The sequence below is a fragment of the Trichechus manatus genome, unplaced genomic scaffold (genome assembly GCF_000243295.1).
Source record: "Trichechus manatus latirostris isolate Lorelei unplaced genomic scaffold, TriManLat1.0 scaffold00248, whole genome shotgun sequence".
NCBI lineage: Eukaryota > Metazoa > Chordata > Mammalia > Sirenia > Trichechidae > Trichechus > Trichechus manatus.
In genome coordinates this window covers 1,962,319-1,975,548 of record NW_004444184.1, presented here as the reverse complement: position 1 = coordinate 1,975,548, position 13,230 = coordinate 1,962,319, and the positions used below count along the sequence as shown (strand labels likewise).

At 32.2% G+C, this 13,230-nt stretch overlaps 1 protein-coding gene across 1 annotated transcript in view; it reads left to right on the top strand.

Annotated features, from left to right (window-relative positions):
- The window catches only part of PTPRK (protein tyrosine phosphatase receptor type K), a 542,545-nt gene that overhangs the window by 494,708 nt on the left and 34,607 nt on the right, over positions 1 to 13,230 (top strand). The window contains exons 13-15 of the mRNA XM_023724464.1: positions 1,080 to 1,218; positions 9,636 to 9,835; positions 11,624 to 11,659. Of these exons, the coding sequence (XP_023580232.1) occupies positions 1,080 to 1,218; positions 9,636 to 9,835; positions 11,624 to 11,659 (375 nt within the window). The remainder of the gene's footprint in view (positions 1 to 1,079; positions 1,219 to 9,635; positions 9,836 to 11,623; positions 11,660 to 13,230) is intronic.

Below are 13,230 nucleotides of genomic sequence, written 5' to 3'. Positions count from 1 at the left end.
AGATAAGGTTAGAATTCAAAATTCATTTATGTATCTGTTTGTTTGGCCAACAGCGCTTGACTCCAAATCCAAGAGCTATGATGAATACTTTAAGGCAGTTTCCCAAACGTGCCAATCCTAAGAATCGCCAGGCTCTTGTCACGCAAAGATTCTTAATGGTGTGGGCTGTGGATCTAGAACATTGAGAAATGCTGCTTTAGAAGACAGAGGTGTATCAGATTTTTCCTAGCCCTTAAGCAATTTATAATCTTACCTTATCTCTCTAACCCTCAGGTTTTTATATCTGTAAAATGTAGATAATAATACTTGACAGTGTTCTAGGTAAATGAGGTAAAAAGAAAATGTCTTCAAAGGGTTACAGGAGCTTGTAAATGGATTAAAGTTTATCATTTTAATTGTCTGTGTATTTTGGGGGGCTGTGAGTAATTTGGGGAAAGAAAGGAAGTGAGAGGATGCAAACAGTTTTTAAAAAAATTCACCTCAAAGTTGTGTTTCCCAAGTTTATTATCTGGATTTTATTTGGTAAGAGAATATGAAATATTTCTTTATGTATCTATTATGCTTTTATTATTCTTTTCTTCTGTTAAACCAGCTATTTGTCTTGAATCTTGTATATCAAACCATAAAGTCATGCCTGTAGAAGTTAGCCTAGGCATTTATTTAACCTCACTCCTTGTGTCCTATACAAGTGTTGTACACATTCTTTAAAGCACCTCGTATTTAAAGTTGAGGTGTTTGATGAATGAACTGATAAACAAATCTCTAAATCTAACCTCTTTCCAATGGACTCTTTGCTAAAAACCTTCCTTTCTGACTTTTAAGGACATTGGAGACAAATAGTTCACCATCAGCTTTGGTAGTTCTTTCTGGCTTTTTGTTTTACTTTTTGTGTTAACATAGCTTTCCCCTAAATCCCTCATGCTGTACTTTAGCATTGTTTTGTATTTATATTTTCAGATTATTTTTATTCAAATAAAATAAACAAGTCGCCTTTTTGTAGTAATTTTTGACTGGGAACACTTCTCCTTTTTGTGATAATTAGCTGCTTTCAGTAGCTTATTTTTTTTTTATTCATTTAGCAGCAGCAACAGAAGAACCAGAAGTGATTCCAGATCCAGCCAAGCAGACAGACAGAGTGGTGAAAATAGCAGGAATAAGTGCTGGGATTTTAGTGTTCATCCTCCTCCTCCTAGTTGTCATATTAATTGTAAAAAAGAGGTAAGACCCGATATTGTCCGTCCTACTCACTACCATTTATGTCAGTAGTTTTAAAACACCTTTTTCATCGAGATTTTTTAAATTAGAACAAATAACAAGAAAAAGCAATGAATTTTAACAATGTTGTTAGCATCTGAGTCTGTTTCTCAGGATTAGAAAAAAGAAAAACATTCTTGTTGGTTATTTGAAGTTTAATTTTGGATATATGCATATTCCTTTAGGCAAGGTAACTTTCTAATTTGATGTAAGAATTTAAATTTCTCAAATGCAAACATACTTGAGATATTAATTATTGTGTATTTGAAGTGTTATTTATTAAAAACGTCAAAGCATGTACTTAGGGTGATACTTGCACTTTGGTCTATGACTTCTTTTGTACTCTTACTCTGTATTTTTTCTAAATCCTGGCTCCAAATAAGATATGAGAAATATATAAATATTCTTAGTGAAATTGTATATTACATTCACTGACTAAAATATTCAGCATTTAAAAATAGTTGTTTTTTTTTTTAATTGAACATTAGTCTTTTATACTCTATCAACCAATATTGCCATCTTCTGGAACTATATGAAGATGTTAAGACCTGCTGGAATTTGAACTCTGTTCTGGAGATTAAAGTATATTCCTGCTGAAAAATATTTCAAAGTATACATTTTTTACAATTTTAATTTTTGCCCGTTATATAAAATGTAATAATCTATAGACATTGTCTTGGAAAATAATAAAACTCTCTCATCCTTCCAATCATGTACTTTGGATAATTTGGAGGGACTTTTTTTCTTTTTGTTTTTTATCTTTACACACAGAGTATGGTCCTTAAACAGCTTTGTGTATAGAAGTAATTGTAATTTATGAATTATATTGAATAATACAAAATTGATATTGCTTACATTACATTAAATCATATAGTTGTTTACTGAGATTATTTTTATTATTTTATACTCAAAATGAAACATTAACATTATAGATAAGACTCATAGTACAATGTTTTAACAATTCCATCAGAGTTTATTTTAATGTATTGCCTCTTTACAATTATCCCCTGGAGATATATATGTTGGAGAAGACACATCTGCATTAGAAACATTAGGTATGCATTATAGTGTTTTGTGTTAACTTAGCTACATACGTGCTTTTCCCAATAGTGCTTTCTCTTTTCGCTGTTGTCTACCTCTGTGGTTGGAAAATACATCATACGTGAGGCAAGAAAATTTAAGTAGTTCAGTAATAGAAATTCATCAATAAAGATCATTAAAATCATCAACTACAACGTTCAGATCTTAGGTGTCTGTTTAGTTTAAATTTTTTTTTAAAAAGTTAACTAAACAATGCTTCACAATTAAATTACTCCACTTGCTTCAGATTGGATATGCAAGCATGAAAGTGGCTTCTGATTATGTCCTCACTGAGTTAGAATTAGGTTAAGCTTATTGGCTATTTGAAAACATTAGTTTGGTATCGATAGCCCTCTTTATATATGGCCCTCTGTCTAGGTAATACAAAAAAGTGAAAATTAAAATTTCCTAAGTATAATGAAACAGTCACTAAGCAGGATGTTTTGTTTTTTTTTTTTAATTGGGGGAGGGAACAAATGCTCTGATAGCTCTCTAAAGCTGAACAATGCAAGAAACTCTTCTTTTTCTGGTTTATATTTTAACGTACTTGGAAAAATGAACCTCTATTGAAAAGGTTACTATTTGATATTTTTTTTTATAATTGTGTTTTAATTGATTGTCTTTTGATCAAAAGTATACTAGGGCTTTTGCTTCTCTTCCTCACCAATACTTCTGTTGCTAGGAAAAGTGCAATTTTATAGATAGATAGATGAAGTTCCATGTTTAGATATGTTACCTTCGATATATAATATCGAAATTACATGAACCTCTTACTTACCTAAACAACATTGTAATGATTTTTACTCATATGTAGTGTGAATCACACTTGTGTTTTGTATGATTTAATCACACTTATGTTTATTATACACACACAAAGGCATAGGTATTATGATGAGATTGGATATTATCAAGTTTAGCTACACAGTTTTAGTATACATTGTAGTTTCCCTTTTAATGCATACATCTATACTAAGAAGAATGGAAAAGCAAATTATATGAGCCTTTTATCTATATTTTTATGGGAAATTGTAAATTTTCTCTGTCCTCATTGGAAGTAATATACATAGACATATTTTTCATGTAGAAAAAGGTTCCGTGTATTTCTGGTTGTTTTGTAAAGAAATGGTTTGGAATCCAATTTAGTACAATTTTACAGCTGAGGGTATATATAAAGTAAGTTTTTAGGCTAAGAAAAGGGATATTGCATCTTTCAAAACACAATGTCATTTATTTTTATTTAATTGCTATTTTTTTCCAAATGTTTGCCATTTCTTCATTGGTTATGTATTATATTTTATATGCGCAGCATGAACACATTAATATTTCCAAACACCAGAATTTGAAATTATGTTTCAAAACAGTAAATGTATTTGATACTGTGATCACATACATTTACTGTAGAAATCTCTTTGTGTATATATAATGTATGGTACATATGTATGTTCATATAGCATATGTATATACCTGTGTACCATTAAGATATAATGACTTTTTTATAGAAAGTTGGGTGTCATTCTGCATATATTAGATATTAACCTAATAAATCTTTGTTTCCTATCTAAAGAAAAAATTAACGTATTTAGTGTACAAGTTCTATACACAGCTATTCCATCTGTCATGACATTTAGATGGTAATGGATGATATTATCCTTAACTGCATGTCAAAAAAAACACTATTTAATTTTTCAATTATTTGGCAATAAAAAATGTCAGCATGTTATTTTTTTCCAAACAATGTATTTAAAATTTTATTTTTCTATTGCATATCTGTTTGTTTAATTGCATGGCGAAAGAAATCTAACCAATGCATGAGCAAATTGAAATGCAAACCAAAGAAACATGAATTTTATTTTATTTTATTTTTTAACGCACATTTTTCTGCTTTATTGAATGTGACAGAGTCACGCTTTTCATTCACCATTGCTTCTCTTTTTCCACTGTCTGTGATTTGCTTGCCAGGAGGAGCTACTATTCTTACTCCTACTACCTGTAAGTAGAAAATGGGTGATGTGCGACTTTACATGTGTTAAAGATGCAGTATCCCTTTTCAAAAAACAACAACAATAACAGAATGTTTGCAATTTTGGTGACATTTCAAAAATATCTTTTTCTCAACTCTAAAACTGTAAAGTTTATCCATTGCTTATTTTGCTAATCTTTTTAAAAAGGGATATTGTATTTCTGTATGTTTGGCTACTTTTAATTTTTATTTATACTTTTCCATAATTAGCTTTAGTCTGCAGCCAAAATCCTCATTTATTTACTCTTGTCAAACTTGTACCTTATCCTAGTAATGTGAGACCTCACGCCTCTGATAGAGATAGTGGTTGTAACTCATCCCTATCTTAATGTAACACAATTATATTTGGCAAAATGAGCAGAGTGATGTGCTCATAGAAAAACACTCAAAATGCCTTCAGGATATAAATTAGCTTAGGTCTGCAAATGATAACATCTCTTTCCACATTTCCAGGAATCCAGAAGGGGTAAGCTTTAGTACATCCTTGGTCTGGCCATCAAGGCAATCAGTATTCTCTTGTAAAAACAAATGGATAAAATCATAATGTTGCTGCAGTACATAAATAAAAATTCTTTCTAGAGAAAAAAATTGAGTTTGTTTTTTACAGCTTAAACAGGACAATGATTTTATAATACCAAGGCCAAGATCACCTCCCATCTACATGCACAGTCACACAAATTGGTGTCACATATCTGCTTTTCTCTTCCAGAGTCTGTGGGCTCATGGTAGACTTTAGTATGGAATGCTAGTTTGGATAAGGATGGAGAGGATTGTCCACTCTACTTCCTGAGTCATTTTCAGTATATCACGTTGGATGCCAGGGTAGTTATTTATTGAGTCAAAAGGAATGTTACAACAAAACATTCTTGGACTTTGACTAATATTTGATCCACCAACTTTCAAGGTTTAAGAATTGAGATTAAGTATGTTTGGGAAATATGCACCAAAGTATTTATATCACCAGATAAACTAGCTTCTTAACAAACTTTGGTAAGAATCTCAATGACTATAGCAATTCTGCCGACAATTTAAATATTATAAACATTTGGCTTCATAAAATCTGTTAAAACAAGCAGGTGTAAACTAACTGTGCTCCTAGCTTATTGTGATGACTCATAATATCCTTGTTAAATCACATTTGATGAAGCCAAAGATAATTAACTGAATTAACTGTAGTATTTCATACAATGGAAACCCTGGTGGTGTAGTGGTTAAGAGTTTCGGCTGCTAACCAAAAGGTCAGCAGTTTGAATCCACCAGGTACTCCTTGGAAACCGTATGGGGCAGTTCTGCTCTGTCCTATAGGGTCATTATGAGTCAGAATCGAAGGCAGCAGGTTTCTTTTTTTTTCTCATACAGTGATGGAGCACTTTTCCCCTTTATAGTCCACCCATACATCCACCTGCAGAAGTTTATGCTGTTGGCTGCTTTGAAAATGAAAGCCATTTGCACATCTGTCAAACTCAAGTAGTTGCAAATGAAGTGCTTACCTGTCCTGACATGCAGATTATATAAACTGGTTGCTCAGGAGGAGATAATTCATCAGATATACAGGGGATCAATAAGTATTTAATTATGAGAATCTCAATAAGCTTACCATTAACCATCAATGCATCTGTAATATTAGAATGGGATCTCCTTTCTGCTGGGTGGATGTCATTGCAGTATATTAGACTAGGTAGCTGCTTACAAAAACGTTATTGTAATATTTAGAGCTACTGGCATTATCAATCATAAGTATAAAAAAAAGTTTTACAGAGGTATGCTTTGAAAGGCAACTTGAACGTACTTCGTGAAGCTAATCTGAATTGGAGATTTCTTTTTATAAAAGTAGGAATAAATTAGAGTAGAACTTAAAAGAAAACCAGATGTGATCTATGAGCTAATATTCATTGACATTGTGGTAACTGTCAGTTCTTGATCAAAACACTTAACTCTGATGTTAATTTGTGTTTCTTTTTTAATAACCTGAATGAAAGCCTACCTCACAGGGCTGTTGTGAGGATTAAGGTATAAGAATGAAGCTGATAATGCATGGCTGACAGATCTCAACAAATGTTACATTCCCTTGTAATGTGTCAACTAATAACGGTTTGTGAATCTAAAAACTGAAAGTCGTTCATTGCTATGAAAATTTTTAGCTATCGTGCATTTGACAAACCCATCACTTCTTACTATTCCTCAATGATGAAACACATCTAATTTATTCATGTTTTAAAGTAAGGCCTCAAAGTTTAAACTTGTCTTTTCTACTTGCTGTCAACTGCCCTTCTTCAAAATTTCAACATTATTTTGAAACCAAATTTCAAGTAAGTATTATTTTTATCCAATTCTTTCTCTCAAAAATTTTGAGGAATAAATTCATTCTTTCTTCTTGCCCAAGAAACCAAGACTGGGAGTTGTTTCTTAAACTATTATTTTGCTGTTTTAAACTTTAAAAAATGACAAAATGCTTGTGCTGTGTTTACATTCTTTTCAAATTAAAACAACTAATGTTTAAATTCTCGAGTAAGTAGGTGCTGAGCCCTGGTGGTGCAGTGGTTAAAGCAATCGACTGCTACCTGAAATGTTGGCAGTTAGTAAACCACCAGCAGCTCCACAGGAGAAAGATGAGGCAGTCAGCTTCCGTAGAGATTTACAGCCTTGGAAACCCTATGGGGTTGCTATGAGTCGGAAATGACTCAACGGCAGTGGGTTTTATAGTATTTTGTATTGTGACAATAAAAAAAATGTGAGCAATGATATATGACATAAGAGCTTAGGTTTGGAACCAGCTCATCCTTCACTGTTAATTAGATAAGTAACCTTGGGCAAGTTATTTAACTCTTCTGAGCCTCAATGACTTGATACAATTAGAACCTTTATGCCTTTTTCAGGGTGTTGATCTTAGTCACAAAATGAAATGTGCCAGGCATGTAACAGGCTTAATACAACCATTCAACAAGTATTTATTGTCTGCTGCATGCCAGGCACTGTTCTAAGTACTAGGGATGTACAGACAGAGATGGTTCTTTTCTTCCTTGAACACACAGTAGAGAAAACAGGTAATTAAAAGGGTAATTAATTGCAAAATAAGCGATGATTGTTATTATAGGGAGAGAACACGGTGTTATAAAAACACTTACCAGGGAAACCTAACCTGAGACGGATTTTACTGGGATCAGTTAGGTAATGCCTCTCTAATGAAGTATCCTTTAAGTTGAGACAGAATGTATGGAAGTTAGCCGGATATTAGAGGTAAAAGAAGGTTTTCAAAGAACAAACATCCTGTATGAAGGCTTAGCAGAAAGTGGAAGCCTATAGGCTAAATATGACCTGCTGATGTTTAGCATAGCCCATTCAGTGTTACCAAAAAATAACTAGTTGGGGGAAGGGGTGGATTCAAGGAATTTAATATAAACATTCAGATTCTTAACATCTCTTAAAAAATTTAAAAAGTTAGAAGCTCAAAACTGAGATTAGTTACCAAAAGTCACTTAGGCAAACTGCCTCCTGAACTGTCCTCCAGTTCTTCACAGTCCCCACGCTTCAAAGACACCAGTGGCAGTGGTCTTGCCACTGGCAGCGTCACTCATTTACATTACCTGTCTGTAACCTATCAGTATGTATACAATTTGTAACACTAGCTTAGAAAAAGAGAGACATTAATAGTACTTTCAATGAATAGAGCAACTATTGCTCATAAACGGTGGTGGTAGTAGTGGTTGTGATGCTGTAGTAGTAGTGATGGTGATGGTGGTAGTAGTGGTGGTAGTAGTTGTTACGTTTTTGTCATTGTTTCCTTTTTATTATTACTGATACTGTCATTATTATTTCTAGAAAAATAGTGTCGCTATGAGTCGGAATTGACTCGATGGCACACAACAACAACAACTAACCCAAAATTTGAGCTGGGACTGTCTTAGTCTAGGTGTCAGGTCTGTTGTGTCAGTGTGTTGAGTGTGTTGGATGTGTAGCACATGATATTAAGCACTATAATTCTCAGAAGCAAATAATCTTACACAGGAGGAGCTTTCAAATCGCTAGATTTATTTTTTAATGGAAAAACACTTTGGACATAAACTCTATTAATTGATCCTTTTAAAAAATATTTATAATATATTTACTCTCATCTAGATACTAATGAAGATCAGAAGAAAATGTCCCAGTTTACAATCTAACTGAGAAATGGTGTTCGTAAAACAACTGAAGAATATTTCCAAGGCATCATAAACTGCTGCCATAAACTTAGAAGCATTATCTGCTTCGTACAGGATTTTTGAGGGCCTTTATTTATATCACATATAAATTGCCTTGTTAATGTGATTTAAGTATTTGTTACATACCTTTAATAAATTTTTTTCATTGCATGTTTTATGTGGAACATTCACAAAGAACCAGAATATATTTTATATCCTTCATATGTAAGATAAAGACATGAGTATGGAGTAGCTCAAAATTCTAGCTCTGCTGCTTTCCAAATCCCATAAATCGTTTGTTCTGCTGTATTTATAAGGCATTTCTGTAGTGAATAATTTGACATGCAGTTCCAAACCATATTTCTGGGATTTGCCAATGTCTGTAATCCAAGGTGCTGATAAATTGTATAGTACCTTTACATAGCATTTTTAAAACTATTTTTCAAAGTACTTTTCTTATAAAGTATATTCTTTAATCCCACATATTCCTCTGTATTTGTATTATGTCTAGTTGTGGTTGATTCTGAAAGTCTTCAGATTAGTTTTCCATTAATGTTATAAGTATATATTACTCAATAATAGCACACATAATGAAGAGTAGAATATTTGTCTAATTTGATTGGGTGATTACTGTAAAACAAACATGAAACATAATCATATTATTCTCAAGAGGAACTTCTTAAAGTTGATCAAAAGAATTAATTACCCAAGAGGAAAACCAAAACTTAGTTTTACCTTAAATTTCCTCGAACTGCTATACAAAGGAAGTATTTATTTATGGCTTTAATACAATATAGTTAAATTTTTTTGTATATTCATTTTAACAGCAGAATGAAATACAGGAAATGATGAGAGGCTTGGGCTGACAGCTTGAATGTTTAAATAGACATACAGCAAATAGAATAGTTTTATTTTAACAAAAAAATGTAATTGTTTGAATGTCGACTTTAATTCCTGAAATTATGGCTAGTTCTTTCTGTTTCTAAACCTCATCCTTATCGACCACAGCCTTACCTTTGGGCTGTCCTGAGCTACTTACTGCTGGAGTCAACTCTCATTTAAGCCTCACACTAAGGTTCACATTTTGCATCTTGCCTTGGCAGCAAGCTTGCTAAGAAACGAAAAGATGCTATGGGAAACACCCGACAGGAGATGACTCACATGGTGAATGCTATGGATCGAAGTTATGCTGATCAGAGCACTCTGCATGCAGAAGATCCTCTTTCCATTACCTTCATGGACCAACACAATTTTAGTCCAAGATGTAAGTTCTGCATTAAAATTTTAATAAATAGTTTCTCAAGTTCATTAAGTCTACTTTGACTTTTACATATTACCTTTTCAGTTGTGAGAAGGGGTAAAAAAGAGAAAGGGAAGAAGGGGGTTGGAACAGAGAAAAAGAGATATAGAATATTATGGAATTTACAAAGGACTTATTTTGTTTAACTTCAAACTATATTGATTTTATTACTGTACCATAAGAGATATTTCAAACATCTACCACTCAGATTGAATCAAATCATCCTTTTAAGTTTAAATACTGAATTACCTACATGAAATTGTTTCTTGTTATAATTTATAATTTTGTCATTTGCATCTTCCTCTGTATAAGATAAAATTCCCTTTGCAGAAAGAAGCATAGTAATTATTTCTGAGAATTATTGGCATATATAAAATTAGTCCATTAAAATATTCTACTATGCACTCCTGCAAAGTTTTAATAACAAATAGGGAAAAGTAGTATACATGCTCTTAAGTATCTGGTATGTAGTTAAAAAGTATAATTAAATTGGAGGATTGGCAGGGGCTGGTCAAATCCATCCATCCATCCATCCATCTATCCATCTGTATTAAAAATTTCTAATACTAATCTATGAAGGCAGAGCTTTTAAAATATTTCCACTGAAGTTCTGTCTAATAGCACATGATTTGAATAATTGTCCTACAATCATTATTACTATTTCATCTTCAAAATTCCTATGAATTTTATATTCTGTTATACAGTGTCTGTGTTTTTTTTAAGTTACTTACAAGTTAAATTACCTGACTTTGTTGCTTCAAATCCTCAAGTAAAAATGATGCTTGAGGAGGACAAATCATTTTTATCCTATGGCCTTGTGTATTCAGGGGCATTCTGCCACAGATCCCAGAGGTATGCTAACCGCAGTTTGAAAGATGTATGTATAAGGAAATAAGCGATTGAAATGCTGTTTTCTATACAGCTTATAAATATATTTAGTGTTAAGGTTGAGAACAAAAAATATTTGTAGGTTGTGTGTGTCTACACCTTTTCAGAGAAGGAGGATTTTTCTGAAATATTCCGTTGGCTGAAACTTCAGTAATTATTGGCTCTGAATGCAGCCCATCATTTTCCCAGCTATATATCTACACCAAGTTAGTAATTAGAACTGTTGTATGAGTCATTTCACAATTCAGTTTTAATCATGATAGGGCCTTTCTGGTCTATTTTACTTTTATGTCACTATAAGATAAATGATAGAGAAGAACACAAAATACTATTATTGCTGAAAGTAATTTTTACTGAAAATATAGATGTACCATCTCTCTAACCGTGTAATTTAATATCAGATCAATTAAGGGATTGAAAGCATTTCTCTTCCTCAAACTTCTCTATCTATTGCCTGTCTTAGTACCTTATTAGGAAGTTTGAATTCAGTCCTGTAACTATAAATATCCACTACAAACTTGGAGAAAGGATTAAGTCTGTTTCCCAGAGCTAAATGAAAAGATTTTATTTGGAATGAATACGAGAAAATTATTTGTCTAAGTACTCTATACTTGCTATATCCAAAATGTATTTTTTTCCTTTTAATTTTGTAATCTTTATAATGTAAAGTTGACTCTTCTGGCTTTTGAATTGAGACATTTACTGACGTATAATCCCTTTCCTTGTATTTTAAGATAACCCAAGCTAGAAGGGAGAATTTTTACTTTGCAGGTTACAGTAATAAAAGAAAGTTTAATGATGATACTTCTTAAAAAGTATAAATCTATTTTAAAGTAAAAAGAACAGAGTTTAAAGCACAACTTTAGGACAATATATTCCTTCATGAGCTTTGTTTTCCTACAGTGCCCAATGATCCACTTGTGCCGACTGCTGTGTTAGGTGAGGCCCTAACTCTTTATCATTTATTCTTGCATGGATCATACCTCCTTGCATGGGTTATAGCTTTGTCCACACAATAATTATTTACAGTGCAAGAAACAACTTAATTTTGAAAATAGACAGTGATAGCCTTATCAAAGAAAACAACTGAGGTCAACTCTATCAGCTCAGGTAGATTTCAAATTAGAAAGTATGCTATTTAAAGGAACCCATTCTTTAATTCTTACTTCTGATAGAATTGGAGCATAAGTACAAACGTCCTTAATGTGTGACTGATGTTTATGTACCCAAGCTAGTAGATTGAACCCAAATGTATTAAGTCTCTGGGTGCAGTGCTGCCTGAATAGTTTGCTTACATTAAAAAGAAAGAAAGAAATCTACCTGATGGAAAGGAATTTTCTAAATCCCCTTAAGTTATAGCAATTAAGGAACATATTTAGTAGTGAACATTAGGAATATGTGCATTTGTTTTAGTTTTTGTCTTTATTAAATGTAGCTAAAGTTGCCAGAACCTTGATTTGATGTTTTACATTCTGTATGAACCTTACGTGATAATAAACAATGTTTCTTTTCAGAAATTTAGAACAAGCCACTTGGTTTACCTGTATATATCATCTAAGACAACTGATTTTACTAGTGATAATTAAGGCTTTTTCATATGTAAAATTGTAGTAATTTATTAATCTAACCATATATTTGAAAATGGAATAGGTTTCATTTTTATTTATGTCTTATTCCTTGATTACTTTTACACCAATGATCCATGACCAGCTTGCTTAAATATGTAAAACTTTTATGTAGGTTTTACTGCAATATTTCTACTGTGCAAGGTTTAATCAAAGAACATGGAAATTGCCACGTAAACTGATTTTAAAAATTTTCAATTCTCACATTTGTTATATATATTTAATATTGCTTGTGAGCATAGAACTTTAGTTTTACATTTTATCCATATATTTTTATTATCCATCTATTCAATATTCAATTACTTTATAAACATATTTTGGAATAATACAACTAATTCAACTAAGTAAGAATGATACAACTAATAACAACTCTCTCTTCACTAAAATAATTATGTAAAACTTAAATTGTATAATTGATATAAAGGATATATAATCTAAAAGAAGCTGAAAGTCAGTGCTCTCTATCTGTGACCTCATTCTCTCTTTGATATCAACACCAATAAGGGCAGGAAAGTGAACTGGAGGGCTTTTCTTAAGGGGTGGCCTGATCATGTAGGGTGGAACCAAGAACCATGAATCTTGGGGAGGCATCAAATGCCAACAAAAATGTCATCTTCTGTTGAGCACTGTAGAATTCTGTCAGCCTCAAATTAATAACTGAGGAATAAAATTTAAATATTAAAAAACTCAGGAAAAAATTAGTTGCCTAAATGTGAATTTTTCATTACAGTAATATTCTCTAGAAAAGAACATGTAGTATTGGGTCCAAGTTTCAGTTGGTTTCTGTACTCACATATGAACTCAGAAAAATACCTTATGTCTTTGCTTCCTCATCTGTAAAACAGAGTATAATAATCTCTACCAGACTTTTCTCACAGGGGTTTT